Raw genomic sequence first — 16,191 nt, 5'->3', positions numbered from 1 at the left:
CTTTGCTCAGTCTCATCCTATTTCCCATCCTTATGCTGTTGGATGGCAAATCATTCAAAAACACAGCACGTTTCGACAGCTGCATGCTCAACCTACCAACCACACCCCCCCCCACCCCACCCCCCATTGTATTTGAATTGTTCCTCTGCCTGTGCAATATCCAGTTCCTGTTGAGCAACAATTTCTCTGTGGTGCAGGTCTTTTTTGTAGAGTTGAACAGCATAGACTCGGGCTCTTTGGCTCACCATCTTGATACTCAGTGCATATACTAATCCCACTTTCCTGCATTAGTTCCACATCCCTCGATGCTCTACTCTTTCAGGTGCCTCTCCAGATGTCTCTTAGATATCCACCACCTGTTTTACAGATTCATTTATGAATTACATGTGCATTGGAGCAGACAATAAAATGCATCATTTGTGTTAAAAATCAACGCAATCTGAGGATGTGCTGGGGGCAGCCCGCAAGTGTTGCCACGCATTCCGGTGCCAACAGAGCATACACACAGTGTTCAGCAGAGCAACACAAGCAACATCACAAAAACAGAAGCACATCAAAACAAACCCCTGTTCTCACTCCCACCCACCTATTCACATACAGGTTTCTAACCCCAGGTAGGCCGGTTTCCAGGCCTCCAATCTCTTGTCCCTGGCCCAGACTAGCAGATATCAGGACACATCTGATGAAGGTAGTTCAGATGTAAGAAGGGTACGGAAGACTCTGGTCCCTGCTGCTTGGTAGACCTCTAGTTCTGTTACAGGTCACAGGTCTTCATCTTCACGTTCCGTAACCCACCAAAGTCTGCAATCACACATTGAAGGTGGTGGTGGATTTCATCACTACTATCTTTTTCATTGGCCCCTGAGTTTGAGAAGTGGTCTACGTATTCCAGGGTGAATTTTATCATTGGAAGAAAAGATAGTGGAACAGGTTGGAAGAGGCTCTATACCTTGCAGATGTTGGAGGAAAGGTGTATCAACTACACACACACACAATACTGAAGGAACTCAGCAGGCCTGGCAACATGGATGGGAAAAGAGTAAACAGTCGACATTTCAGGCTGAGACCTTTCATCGGGACTCGTGTTTCAGTGAAAGTGCTTATGATGGTTTGGAGATTGATCTCCCGTACTGCAGCTCAGTTACTGAGGGTACAGTAGATTTCAAGTGGCAGGACTCTGGATTATTTTGCCAAATCCATAGTAACTACTTTGATTATACAAGTTTGCCATTAATCATGTAATTAAAGATTATTTTGGTGTTGAGGGGGTATAATGGACGCAAATACCCTATGCCAACCAGCCATATAGCTAATACACAGTGGCCATGTAGTTTAGTGCACAAAAGCTAAGTGAAGTTCAGTTTTTGGTGAGTGAGAATTTGGAGCAAAGGGCGAGTGATTTTTTAAAAAATTCCAATTGGGGTGTTTCATTCAACCAAGGAGGTTTTCAGTTTTAAACAGGATCTTAAAACGTAACACTTTTAGTGTATATAGATACAAGAAAGGTTTGTGCTGCAACCAGCAACTTGGGAGAGAGGAGGCAAGAAGTCGTTTTTTTGGAGACTACTTGGTTAAGTGAGATGAAACGAAAGGACCTCAAAGGTTATCATCTCTGGATTAATACCTGAACCATGAACTTAACAGAGGGATAAAGAGATCTAAGAAGAGAAGCACAAACGTGAGAAAATCTACAGATGCAGGAAATTGAAAGCAACACACACAAAATGCTGGAGGAATTCAACAGGCTAGGCAGCATCCATGGAAAAGAGTAAACATTTGAAAATTTGGGCTGGGACCAATGGGTGAAATGGTTTCATATCATGGGATTTTAGAACAAGCGCCTCTGTACCTCTCTGCCTAAATTATGTTAAGCCTAAGATCCAGACAAAATCAGTATTAGGGATAGTTGTAAGGACTCGGCAACATAAGTTGTCAATATAATTTTTAAAAATTTACTATGGGCATGATTTGCTGCCTTTTGCACATTAGATGTTTGTTGGTCTTTGCTATAGTTTTTCATGACTTCTCAATACGTTCAATTTACTGTCAGAAAATGTATACAATATCCATCCTGAAATCCTTTTTCTTCACAAACATCCATGAAAACAGAGGAGTGCCTCAAAGAATGAATGACAGTTAAATGTTAGAACCCTGAAGCTCCCTTCCCCCCCACGAATGAGCAACAGCAAAGTGACGACTCCCCTCCCACCAGCAAAAAAGCATCTGCACCCTCTACCGAGCACTCAAGCGTGCAGTAAAGCATCAATAAAGACCAGACTTGCAATACCCCAAAGACTACTTGTTCACTTGGTAATTCGACATACCACAGGCTCGCTCTCCCTAATAAGGGGAAAAGAGGTGCCCCGTTTCACAGCAAGAGGGGAGACATAACAAAACAATTCACCGATTTACGATTTCAGAAATCTGTTGCATTGCTTTCCAAGCTCTGTGCCCAAAGGTCTTGGGTCTTCGGGCACACAGTCAACAGCCAGCTTGCTGCTTTCGATCATCTGTTTACTCCCACGACACACACCAGTTTTCTGCAGCGGCACCGACCTCTAATCCGCCCACCTCCAGTGCCATGAAAATCCAGCACCCTGAAGGCACGCTAGTCTTCTAGGCCTCATTTGTGGCATATCGAAAAGAACTGAAGTAAGCATGTAACTCCAGGTCAGGGTCTTCAAAAGAACCCTGAAAAGGAAAAAGAGAGATATTAAAGATAGAAATTGAGCTGTTTCCAAATATGCAAACAAAGGAGTCGACATTAGAGGCCATCATCCTTTTTTTTTGGCGTGTGCCTGCATGTGTGCACGTCTGTGCGTGCGTCCGTGATGATGTTTTTTTCATGGCTTATTTTTTACAAGGTGTGGAATGAGAGAGAGAGAGACTGTGTGGCACACTCCCCACACAGACATTTTAACAGCATTTTCCCTTTATTTTACGAGGTCGAGTTGCGATCTCGACACTCAACCTGGCACGGATGGAAAGCTTACTTGGGAGCAGACCTGACTGGTTTCGAAACCGGGAACCTCTGCTCCCGGGTCCGGCACCGATGTCATTGTGCCACCAGCCAGCCCTAGAGGCCATCATCTTAAGCTCTGCCCTCCGTAATTCTGTTGTATTTTTCCCCTATAAATGGTTGCGATAAATGAATCTCAAGATTTTACTTTGAACTTTTTAACATGGCATTACCTGGACTACTAAGGGATAAATCAAAAGGAGAAGTTACTTTAGGATTGTATTCCATTGAATTTCAAGCTTTTAAGGTATTGAATGGATCTTAAAATTAAGTTATTTTTGCAGGATGGAGAGCTTGGTACATAGTCCAAAAGTTCAAAAATTAAAAACTCATCTACATATACGGTATAACTTGAAAATCTGTTATCTGGCTGGTCAGCATCTTGCGCACCTGGGTGCTAATTCTTGTGTTCCCTTTTTTCTCAGCAGGATCTATCTTATACCATCTAAAAGCAGTGAATTAGACTCAGGTTTAATATCACTGCCATATGTCATGAAGTTTGTTATTTATGACAAACATAAATTACAATAAGTATAAATAAAAAAGAAAATTGAATAAGTAGTGCAAAAAGAGTGGGGGGGGGAGTTCTGAGGTAATGCTCATGGGTTTATTATCCATTCAGAAAACTGACGGTGGAGGAAAGGAAGCTGTTCCTGAACAAGTTGTGGCTTCAAGGTCCTTGATGGTGGCAATGAGAAGTGGGCATATCCTGGGAGATGGGAATCCTTAATGATGGTTGCCACCTTTTTGAGGCATTGCCTTTTGAAGGTGTCCTGGATTCTATGGAGGCTAGTGCCCATGCTGGAGCTGGCTGAGTTTACAACTTTCTGCAGCTTTTTCTGATCCCGTGCACTGGCCACTCCATATCAGCCCATTATGCAACCAGTCAAAATGCTCTCCATGGTGATGATGGTGCTAATAATTTTTAAAAATCTGATAATCTAGAAAACTTGCTGGTATGGCGTCACCAAAGTCCCAGATGTGTGAGATTAATGGAGTTTACTGTACATGGAATATTATTAACAATGTGTATTAAATGATAAGAGACATGGGTACATTCATTTAGGCCCTTAATGTTATTGAGCAATGAAACAGGGTCAGTAGAAGAAAAAAGTTTCACGTGACATATTCTTGTTTCAATGCTTCACCTCCATATGTTGTTTCTGGCTTTGCTGACTTTGGCAGGTGTTGATTTTCTCATACCTAAGTAAATTTGTAACGTGCTCAAAAGACAAAGGCAAACAGTTTCTCATTTCATTTTATACAACAAGAATAGGCCCTTTGGCCTACAATGTTATGCCAAACCAATTAAATTATAATCAAATGGCTCTTCTGCCTATACAATGTCCATATCCTTCCATATTTCTCACATTTGTATGTTGACCAAAATACCTCTTAAAAGCCTCTAACTTTCTGCCTGTGCCACTGCCCCAGGCTGTACATTCCAAGAACCTACCACATTTTTAAAAAAAACACACAACTTGCCCCTCACATCTCCTTTGAAATTACCCCCCTCACCATAAATCATTACCCTCTAGTATTGGATATTTTAAACCTTGGAAAAAGATCTCGTCTGTCTACTCTATTTATATGTTTCATAATCTTATAAACCTCTATCAGATTATAAAACTCAGCCTCTGCTGGTCCAGAAAAAGCAACTTAAGTTTGATCAACCTCTCATTTATAGCACATCCCCTCTAATCCAGGGAGCATCTTGGTAAACCTCTTTTGTACCCTCTCCAAAGCCTCGACACCCTTCCTATAATGGGGAAGAACTATATGCAATACTCCAGATAAGGCCTAACTAGAACTTAAAAGCTGTAACATAACTTTTGAACCTGATTGGAGCCCCACCACCCAGGGCATGCTCTCTTCTCGCTGCTGCCATCAGGTAGAAGGTACAGGAGGCTCAGGATCTGCACCACCAGGTTCTGAAACAGTTAGTACTCCTCAACCATCAGGCTCTTGAACCAAAGGGGATAATTTCACTCAACTTTACTTGCCCCATGATTGAAACGCTCCCACAACCTATGGACTAGTCTCATGTTCTCAATGTTTATTGCTTATTATTTATGTATTTAGTGTTTTGCACACTGGTTGAGCACCCAGGTTGGTGTGGTTTTACATTGGTTATTATTCTATTGATTTATTCAGTAAACCCTCAAGAAAATGAATCGTGGTAGTGTACGGTGACATATATGTACTTTGATAATAAATTTACTTTGAACTCATTGCCTCAACTAATAAAGGCAAATATGCCATATGCTGCCTTAACCACCCTATTAACCTGTGTAGCCACTTTTGGGGAGCTGTAAACTTAGACCCCCAAGATCCCTCTGCTTATCAACATGTAAGGTTCTTTCCCTTAACAGTGTACTGTCTCTTCACATTTGACCTACCAGGTGCAACACTTCACATTTAGCCAGGTTAAGCGCCTTCTGCCATTTCTCTGCCCATATTTGTAACTGATTTGTATCCAACTTTGCCAGTGTTCTATGCTAACCATAACACCACAATCTTTGCATCATCTGCAAACTTACTAACCTACCCATCTACATTTTCATCTACGTCATTTTGTTGGAGAGGGTCCAGAAGAGGTTTGCAAGAATGATTTCCGGAATGAAAGGGTTGATGTCTGAGGAGCATTTGATGGCTCTGGGCCATGTACTCTCTGGAGTTTAGAAGAATGAGGAGATATCTCATTGAAACCTAGCAAATATTGAAAAGCCTAAATAGAGTGGATGTGGAGAGAATGGTGAAAGGATAGTGGGTGAGTCTAGGAGCAGAGAGCACTGTCTCAGAATACAGAGATGTCCATTTAGAACAGTGATGAGAAGGAATTTCTTTAGCAAGAGGATGGTGATTCTGTGTAATTCATTGTCGTGGACAGCTGTGGAGGCTAAGTCATTAGCTATATTTAAAGTGGAGGTTGAAAGGTTCTTGGTTAGTCTTGGTGTCAAAGGTTATGGGGATAAGGCAGGAGAATGGGGTTAAGAGGAATAATAAATGAGTCATGATGAAATGGTGGGGCAGACTCATTGGGCTAAGTGGATTAATTCTGCTCCTATGTCTTATGGTCTTAGCGCAAAGTTCCCAGTACAGATCCCTACAAAACGACATGAATAACAAACTTCCAACTCCAATAAATCCCTTCCACCACCACCCTGTTGTCTTCTATGGTAAAGCATTTCTGAATCCAAGCAGCCAATTCACCATGGATCCCATACATTTAATGGAGGAGCCTCATAAAAGGAATGTTCTCAAATGCTTTATTGAAATCCATGTAAACAATATCCACAGCACTGCCTTCATCAATCACTGTTACTTCATCAAAAAACTCATTTGAGTTAGTAAGATACAACTTGCTCCATACAGCCATGCTGGCTCTCCCTAATTAGGCAGTGGTTTTCTAGATGCTCATAATTCCTATCCCTAATTGTACGTTCTAGTATCAATTGTTTGGCGATAATGAAGTATAAGAATTCTATCCTGTAACTTCCCTACTATTGATGTGAAACTTGCTGGTTTATAGTTTCCTGGATTATCACTGATTCCCTTTTTGAATAATGGAACAACATTAGCTTCTCACCAGTCTTCTGAGATCTCACCTATGCATAGAGGGCATGAAGACACTGGTCAAGGCCCTAACAATCTCTTCTCTTGCCTCTCTCAATAACATGGGGTATCTCCCATCAGAAACTGTGGGCTTGTCCACCTTAATACTCTTTGAGTCAACACTACCTCCTCCTTTACCTCAAAGTGCCCTAGCGTATCAATATGATTGAGCATTGATCTCCCTGTTTTATATTTTGTTAAATTATTTTGTTCCATGTTTTTCATTGCCTTTGAAAGATCAATCAGGTTCAATAGCACTGGAATGTTATATGTTGTGAAATGTGTTGTTTTGTGGCACCAGTACATTGCAATACACAAGACAAATGTGTCCCAATTAACTGAAATCTAACAAGACCACACCAGTACATATTGGCCCAATTAAGTGACTGCCCCATTAGCCGGTTTCATAGAAATAGTTAAAAGATATTTTTTAAAAAAAAGACAAACTGAGTAACAAATCGTGTATCTAAGTGAAATACAGAAAAAGTTAGAACACTACCAGTAGTACTATAGTACATAAATCTGTATTAGTTCCTAATAGTTACCGATGGAGGAATTGATCCATTGTGGTGGTGGTCGTCTGTCATGTTTGACGATCACATGAATCCTGTGTGGAAAAGCTTCTGAGGCAGTTACACTCTCCTGATTTCTGAAGTCTGAGTCCAGTGATGCAAGCAAGCATCACAACTGGAGTCTTCCTTGCTTTCAATGGATGATAATTACTTTTGTACCTTTTGTTGCCTTTCACTCTCCACAGAGTGTTGCAGAGCTGCTTTCATGGCCATTGAATCTCGCTGTAGATCTCATCCGCCTGTCTGCCAGGACAGGCATGTCCCCATCTCACGAGGGTATGAGGCCTGCCAGCTACCCTCACCTGATTTAGCCCGGTTGTCGAAGCACTGTACCGGGGTGTGACCACTGTCGCATGCAAACAACTACTTGGAGCCACAGGTGAGAGCTGTCCGGCAGGGACTGGAGGTGCGTGAGCTGCCCCAGAATGGCCACAACAAGCCTCTTCACCAGAGTTGCTGTCCCTCCCTGGACACCTCATACACCCTATGTTTTCTTTTGAATGATTATAAAAGAACTAAATCGGTATAGGCATCTCGTGCAGATAATGGATTGCTTTCATACAATGCTGTTTATGATTTCATCCTCCAAATCTTCATTTTCATTGTAAGATTAAAGATAATTGTCAATACCTTTAAATTTTTCATAGTTCCCAACTTGTTGAAGCCATGAAATTGTTTCATTTTCACTCCCAGCTGTTTTTGGTATCTCTAAGCCTGAATGCTTGAAACTGTAGTGAGCAAAATAGTTGTGAATTGTCTTGCTGCTTATTTCTCGCAGTGACAAAAATCACTGCTTTTTGAACACGAACACACACAACAGATGCTATTTTAAAAACTGATTGCTCTAAGTACAGTGTAGTGTCTAAAGACTACACAAATGCATATGAATGATGCCCGTTAGAAACTGTTCAGCAGTAGTCTCCTGCCCCAGTTAAATGGTATAGTGTCCCAAATAAACATAAGGGACCCCAGCTACTTTAATGATTTTATTCTTTTAGAGTTGGTGCATGGGGTGTGTGGGAGGGGTAGCACCTCTAGATGGGGGGGCTTGTCGCACTCCTTGGAGTAGCTCATCATCTATTGGTCCCCACCAATGCTCAGCTCTCACCTGTGGCTCCTCGTAGCTGTTTGCATGCGACAGTGGCCTCACCACGGGCAACGGCGTTGACAGGCCGGCTAAGCCAGGTGAGGGTAGCCAACGGGTCTGAAACCCTTGGTGAGATAGGGATTTGCTCATCCCAGCATGCGAAGACTGCTTCGGTGGATCAGGCGGAGGAAGCCCTGGGGGTTCAACGGCTGAGAAGGCATTGCAGCAGCGCACTGTGGAGTGTGTAGGGCGTGGCAGAGCACTTAAGAAGACGCGGCCATCCAGTGCAGCCAAGGAAGTTGCCAGACGTAACGATTCTTCGTGCCACTGGATCCTGACTTCTGAGGCCGAGAGAGTAGGATCGTCTCTGTGCAAGGCTTTTCCACTTTAATATCTTTCACGCACTGGTTACAAATAGGTGGCTTCCCCAATTAACCAATTGCCCAATTAACTGGAATACACTAATTTAAAGCTATGAATTACCATTAGAAATGTATTTTAAAAAATAGTGTTCATAGATTCATTTTCCATTCAGAAATCTAATGGTGGAGGGGAAGAAGCTCTTCCTGAATCATTGAGAGTGTGTCTTCGAGGTCCTGTACCACCTCCCTGATGGTAGTAATGAAAAGGGGGCATGTCCTGGTTGATGGGGGTCCTTGAGGCATCACCTATTGAAGATGTCCTCGATAGTGGAAAGGCTACTGCCCATGATGAATCTGGATGAGTTTACAACTTTCTGCAGCTTTTTCTGATCCTGTGCAGTGGCCCCTTCATACAGTCCTCACTGTACACCTGTAGAAATTTGGCAGTTTTTAGTAACATACCAAGTCTCCTCAAATTCTTAATGAAGTATAGCCATTGTTGTGCCTTCTTTGTAATTGTATCAAGATGTTGGACCCAGGATAGATCTTCAGAGATGTTGATATGATATTGAGAGGTATGATAAAATTGGATAACATTGCACTAAATTTAGTTTCAAATCCAACTAACAGGAAGACTAAGGACTTCCTTAGTCCTGACGAAGGGTCTCGGCCCGAAACGTCGACTGTACCTCTTCCTAGAGATGCTGCCTGGCCTGCTGTGTTCACCAGCAACTTTGATGTGTGTAACAGGAAGATTTGTTGAGCAATAAAATGACGTGCTATGATAGGATATTTATTTTTAAATAGAAATGCTCGTACTTTAATCAGTATTGTGCTAAGCTATGATGTCAGTGGTTGATTTTCCTGCCTCTAGTAGGAATAGTTTAAAGGTTAAGCCAGATAAAAGATTAAGATATCTTGTTAAGCCAACCACTTTTTAAAAGTGCTTAAATCAGAGTCAGGTTTATTATCACCAGCATGTGAAATTTGTTAACTTAGCAGCAGTTCAATGTAATACATAATCTAGCAGAGAGAAAAAAAATAAATTTTTAAAAATAAGTAAATCAATTATGTATATTGAATAGATTAAAAAACATGCAAAAACAGAAATACTGTATATATTTTTTAAAAAAGTGAGGTAGATTCAATGTCCATTTAGGAATCAGATGGCAGAGGGGAAGAAGCTGTTCCTGAATCGCTGAGTGTGTGCCTTCAGACTTCTGTACCTCCTTCCTGATGGTAACAGTGAGAAAAGAGCATGCCCTGGGTGCTGGAGGTCCTTAATAATGGATGCTGCCTTTCTGAGACACTGCTCCCTGAAGATGTTCTGGGTACTTTGTAGGCTAGTACCCAAGATGGAGCTGACTAGATTTACAACCCTCTGCAGCTTCTTTTGGTCTTGTGCAGTAGCCCCTCCATACCAGACAGTGATGCAGCCTGTCAGAATGCTCTCCACAGTACAACTATAGAAGTCTTTGAGTGTATTTGTTGACATGCTAAATCTCTTCAAACTCCTAATGAAGTATAGCTGCTGTCTTGCCTTCTTTATAACTACATCGATATGTTGGGACCAGTTTAGATCCTCAGAGATCTTGACACCAAGGAACTTGAAGCTGCTCACTCTCTCCACTTCTGATCCCTCTGAGGATTGGTATGTGTTCCTTCGTCTTAGCCTTCCTGAAGTCCACAATCAGCTCTTTCATCTTACTGGTGTTGAGTGCCAGGTTGTTGCTGCAGCACCACTCCACTAGCTGGCATATCTCACTCCTGTACGCCCTCTTGTCACCACCTGAGATTCTACCAACAATGGTTGTATCATCAGCAAATTTATAGATGGTATTTGAGCCTAGCCATTTAAGACGAGAGAGGATGTTTAAATGGATTTGAGGGATAGATTTTATGCACAGAGTGGTTGGTATCTGAACAATGCTAAAGGTGGTGGTTGAGGTGGGAACAATAGCAACATTTAAGAAGCATCTGGACAGAAACTTGAATGAACAAGGCATAAGAAGGATGCAACATTAATACAGGCAAGTGTGTTATTTGCTCGTTTTGTGTTGTTTGCACAATTTGTTCTTTTTTTTGCACTTTGGATGTTTGTTTTCTTTGAAAGAGTTCTGTAGTGCTCTTGTTGCTGTTTGCAGAAAGATGAATCTCAGGGTTGTATACTCCTTGAATACTTTGATAATAAATGTAATTTGGCTTTGAATCTTTGATGTGGGATTAGTATAGATGTGCATGATAGCAGTGAAGTTGGTTGAAGGGCCTGTTCCTATGATTCTACAATTCTATTGCTTTCAGTGATTTCTGCACCAAGCTCTTTTTTTTCTTAAAGTGTATATATTCGAGGGCTGCAAAAGAGACAGCTACAAACCTTTGCCACCCTTGTAAAGTTTGTTGTATATTTCCTATAAAATGAGTTATGTTTGCTTTCCTTGCCTTTGCAGATAATCTGTGGATTGTGGACCCCACTATTCCTTTAGTGGTTCGTGAGATTATGCATCGAATGATCAGGGAGTTTGCCACTGAATATACCTCAAAAACTAGCGCTTCTCAGGACTCTACTGTATTCTCTAGCAACAAGGACCAAAGTACATCTAAAACACCTGTGCTCAGTGCCAGTGCTCCAAATCCTGTTTTCAACAAGGTTCTTATGGCTGATCAAGATAGACCATTGGACCTAACTGTAAAAAAATTCAACTCTGAATCAGACAATCAAGGTGGGTCAAAATCAGTCTTACAGTAGTTTAATGCTGAAAATGTTGAAATATTCATTAGGTCTAGCAAAAAAAAGTAGAGAATATTTGTGAGCAATGGAGCAATGCTGTATATGCTCAGAGGCTGAATTCCAAGCCATTGCTAGCGTTGTCACTGAAGCATAGAGGAGGATGGGCCTTGCATTCAACATCCACAAGCCAAAGATCCGATCCTAACCTGACCCTGCTGCCACATGGCCCTCTGACAATAAAATTTCATGGCAAAATCCTGAAAAACATGGACAAATTCACATATCTCATTCATCTTTGTGTAAACACAGACATTGATTCATAGTATCGGTACAACATTTGATCAATTAAGGGCAAGGATAATTGAAGGCCAAGACCTCCAACTTGGTACATAGCTCTTCGTCTTACTAATCTGAAGTGATCATTGCTTTCCGATACATTCCTGAGACCTGCATCATCTGTTGCAGACATTTCAAGGCACTGAAATAAAAATCAACTAAGACTGTCACTGCAGAATCCTCCAAGTTTCCCTGGAAGGATGAATCGAACCAATCAACACACATCAAAGTTGCTGGTGAACGCAGCAGGCCAGGCAGCATCTCTAGGAAGAGGTACAGTCGACGTTTCGGGCCGACACCCTTCGTCAGGACTAACTAAAGGAAGAGCTAGTAAGAGATTTGGGAGGAGGAGGGGGAGATCCAAAATGATAGGAGAAGACAGGAGGGGGAGGGATGGAGCCAAGAGCTGGACAGTTGATTGGCAAAAGGGATATGAGAGGATCATGGGACAGGAGGCCCAGGGAGAAAAAGGAGAGGGGGAACCCAGAGGATGGGCAAGAGGTATAGTGAGAGGGACAGAGGGAGAAAAAGGAGAGAGAGAGAGATAATAAATAAATAACGGATGGGGTACGAGGGGGAGGTGGGGCATTAGCGGAAGTTAGAGAAGTCAGTGTTCATGCCATCAGATTGGAGGCCACCCAGATGGAATATAAGGTGTTGTTCCTCCAACCTGAGTGTGGCTTTATCTTTACAGTAGAGGAGGCCGTGGATAGACATATCAGAATTGGAATGGGACGTGGAATTAAAATGTGTGGCCACTGGGAGATCCTGCTTTCTCTGGCGGACAGAGCGTAGGTGTTCAGCGAAACGATCTCCCTGTCTGCGTCGGGTCTCGCCAATATATGGAAGGCCATATTGGGAGCACCGGATGCAGTATATCACCCCAGCTGACTCACAGGTGAAGTGTCGCCTCACCTGGATCTCCCAGTGGCCACACATTTTAATTCCACGTCCCATTCCCATTCTGACATGTCTATCCACAGCCGCCTCTACTGTAAAGATGAAGCCACACTCAGGTTGGAGGAACAACACCTTATATTCCGTCTGGGTAGTCTCCAACCTGATGGCATGAACATTGATTTATCTAACTTCCGTTAATGCCCCACCTCACCTTCGTACCCCATCCATTATTTATTTATACACACACATTTTTTCTCTCTCTCCTTTTTCTCCCTCTGTCCCTCTGACTATACCCCTTGCCCATCCTCTGGGTTCCCCCCTCCCCTTTTTCTCCCTGGGCCTCCTGTCCCATGATCCTCTCATATCCATTTTGCCAATCAACTGTCCAGCTCTTGGCTCCATCCCTCCCCCTCTTGTCTTCTCCTATCATTTTGATCTCCCCCTACCCCTCCCACTCTAAAATCTCTTACTAGCTCTTCTTTCAGTTAGTCCTGACGAAGGGTCTCGGCCCGAAAAGTTGACTGTACCTCTTCCTAGAGATGCTGCCTGGCCTGCTGCGTTCACTAGCAACTTTGATGTGTACTGCTTGAATTTCCAGCATATGCAGAATTCCTCATGTTTGCGTTTTTAAATCAAACCAATGTTAGTTTCCTCTCTTGGGTCAATATGTATCCCCAGTATTGAGGCTGTATGTGCACATCGTTCACTACTGTGTGATACCAGACTCCTGAGAAGGTCACCCAAGTCAGAGCTCTGTTGTGGAATGACAAAAAGATTCAAGGTTGTGATCAAAGCCACCTTGATGAAATGCAACATCCTTGCTGACCCCTGGAAATCAAGGCTCAAAATGATAGAGGGGCGCCCTTTCAAAACAGATGCGGAGAAATTTCTTTAGCCAAAGGGTAGTGAATTTGTGGAATTTGTTGCCACATGCAGCTGTGGAGGCCAGGTCGTTAGGTGTATTTAAGGCTGAGATTGATAGGTTCTTGATTGGACATGGCATCAAAGGTTATGGAAAGAAGGCCGGGAACTGGGGTTGAGGCGGAGATAGAAAAAGAAGGATCAGCCATGATTGAATGGTGGAGCAGACTTGATGGCTTATTCTGCACCTATGTCTTATGGTACAAAATAATTAAAAGGAGAGAAGTAGCATCTAGGGAAGCATTAAGAACTTTGAGCACATGCATTTGGGATGCATAGAGGGCATGCAGAAGGACGGGCAGAGCGGGTCACCACAGTTTCTCCATCTGTCAGTCAATGGCCCACCATCTGCCTCAACTGAGAAACAGTCTGCAGTTCTCACAGTGGCTTCATCCACCACTTACAAACCTACAAAACTGGAGTAGGAAATATCACCTTTTATCCTAAGACACTCTAGGAACTTTGTATATGTGTAATATTTTCTATAATTTATGGTGGCTTGGATGGGAATGAATATTACAGTAGTGATTTTTTTTTTCCAAAACTTGTGTTCTGCTTTGCAATGCATTCTGCTTTGGTTTTGATGATATTAAATGTCAGTGTTGGCGCATGGCCAAGTGGTTAAGGCGTTGGGCTAGTGATCTGAAGGTCACTAGTTCGAACCTCAGCTGAGGTAGCGTGTTGTGTCCTTGAGCAAGCCACTTAACCACACATTCCTCTGTGACGACACCGGTGCCAAGCTGTATCGGCCCTAGTGCCCTTCCCTTGGATAATATCAGTGGTGTGGAGAGGGGAGACCTGCAGCATGGGCAACTGCCGGTCTTCCATACAACCTTGCCCAGGCCTGCGCCCTGGAAACCTTCCAAGCCACAGATCCATGGTCTCACGAGACTAACGGATGCCTATTAAATGTCAGCGTAGACTGAGTTGGTGTTTTAGGCTCTTATACAATGTGAAGGATGTTATTTCATAATTTTTCTTTGTATAAAAATGGGTTTGGATTGAAGATTGTGGTATTTCAAATTGAGGTTTTAAAATTTGGGTTTAATTTGACATGCGCAAGAGACTGCAGATGCTGGAAAGCCAGAGTAACACAAAATGGTGGAAGAACTCAGCATCTATGGAAAGGAATAAACAGTCAATGTTTGAGGCTGAATAAGCTGTGAGGAGAACAAGCTGGCAGGTGATGGTTAGACCAGGTGAGGGGGGATAGTGGGTGGGTGGAGAAGGAGGGGTGATAGGTGTAAGAGGTAAAAGGCTGAAGAAGCAATCAAATCTGAAACTTTGACTCCAATTTCCCTCAACAGTTGATTTCCTCAATGATAATTATGTTTTATAATTAAGGTATCCTGATGAAGGGTCTTGACCTGAAACATTGACTGTTTATTCCTTTCCATAGATGCTGTCTGATCTGCTGAGTTCCTCCAGCATTTTTTGTTTCTTTAGTGTTATTTGTAAACTTTTACTCTTAAAACCGCACCTCATTTATTCCAAAAACAAAGCCTTAATTTTTCCTAATTAAAACTTGATAGGTGGTTTCACTGTCTCCTATTAAATCTACTAATAATTAAGGAAATTTAAGATTAATTGCAGCTCATATCTGTTTATGAAGTCACTAAAAGAATAGTGCAAAGATTCTAACAGCTGGTCTATAATGTTTATCAGGAGCATGTCCCAATCTAAAGGAGAAATTAACCATCATCTCCTTTATTAACACCTCCTTTGTTAACCAGAAAGTGAGCATCTTTCTCATCAATGTTAAATCGAAAACTAGGGTATCCAAAGTGGCAAGGACTAGTGGTCAAATGGAGGAATAGGAAGTTTTTATGATCTAGCACAGAAAATTTTTGGGAGAGAGGGAAAAAGCACAAAGGGAGAAAATAAATGTTTGAGAGAAGACTTGCATGTGCTCAAGCATTTTGGGTGGCCGAGAAATAAAGAAAAGGGGTGTTTACATTAATCTATATTATTATCCTCTAATTTGCAGGATTTACAGGAGTAAATTTGTAGAAAGATGGGAGGTAGTTGCAGGAAATAGAATGATAATTTATGGTTTTTAACTTGCCACTTTTGATTAGGACTCCTATTCTGTAAAATGATTGGGTGGGATAGAGTTTGTCACAACTGTTCAGGATACTTTCCTTCCTCAACATATAGAGGTCCCAACTAGAGAGTACAGTGCTGAATCTCCTCTAACCAATAAAAGAGGAAGGTGACAGTGCATTGTAGGGGAACACTTTGGATCTAGTGATCATAATTTCATTAGTTTCAAGATTATTATAGAAGAGAATAGTATTGCTCCTAGCATTAAAATTCTAAATTGGAGAAAGGCCAATTTTAATGCCATCGGAAGTGATCTAGCAGGTGTATATTAGATATAGGTTGTTTCCTGGAGTAAAAAGGCAAGGCTAACTGGTTTGGGGTGCTTTGGTTATCGAGGGATATTGAGGCCCTGTAAGGAAGGAGGAGGTGCATATCAGGTTTGGGCAGGTCTAGAAACTCAGCAGGCCTAGGCAGTTGGGATGAAATGAGGCTCTTGAGGAATACAAGAAATGCAAGAGAGCACTTGAGAAGAAGTCAAGAAGGCTAAAAAAAAGCACATAGAGTATGCTGTTGTAGTCAAGGTGAAAGAGAATCACAAGGGCTTCTAT

At 42.1% G+C, this 16,191-nt stretch overlaps 1 protein-coding gene across 4 annotated transcripts in view; it reads left to right on the top strand.

Annotated features, from left to right (window-relative positions):
- The window catches only part of LOC140185599 (uncharacterized), a 116,442-nt gene that overhangs the window by 27,190 nt on the left and 73,061 nt on the right, over nucleotides 1–16,191 (top strand). For all 4 annotated transcript variants that reach the window (XM_072238991.1, XM_072238993.1, XM_072238992.1 and 1 more), the window contains one exon: nucleotides 11,103–11,375. In XM_072238991.1, the coding sequence (XP_072095092.1) occupies nucleotides 11,153–11,375 (223 nt within the window). In that variant the 5' untranslated portion in view covers nucleotides 11,103–11,152. The remainder of the gene's footprint in view (nucleotides 1–11,102; nucleotides 11,376–16,191) is intronic.

This window comes from Mobula birostris, chromosome 21 (assembly GCF_030028105.1).
Source record: "Mobula birostris isolate sMobBir1 chromosome 21, sMobBir1.hap1, whole genome shotgun sequence".
NCBI classification, from domain to species: Eukaryota; Metazoa; Chordata; class Chondrichthyes; order Myliobatiformes; family Myliobatidae; genus Mobula; species Mobula birostris.
Note: the sequence above shows the minus strand (reverse complement) of the source record. Positions and strands in the feature narration are given on the sequence as shown.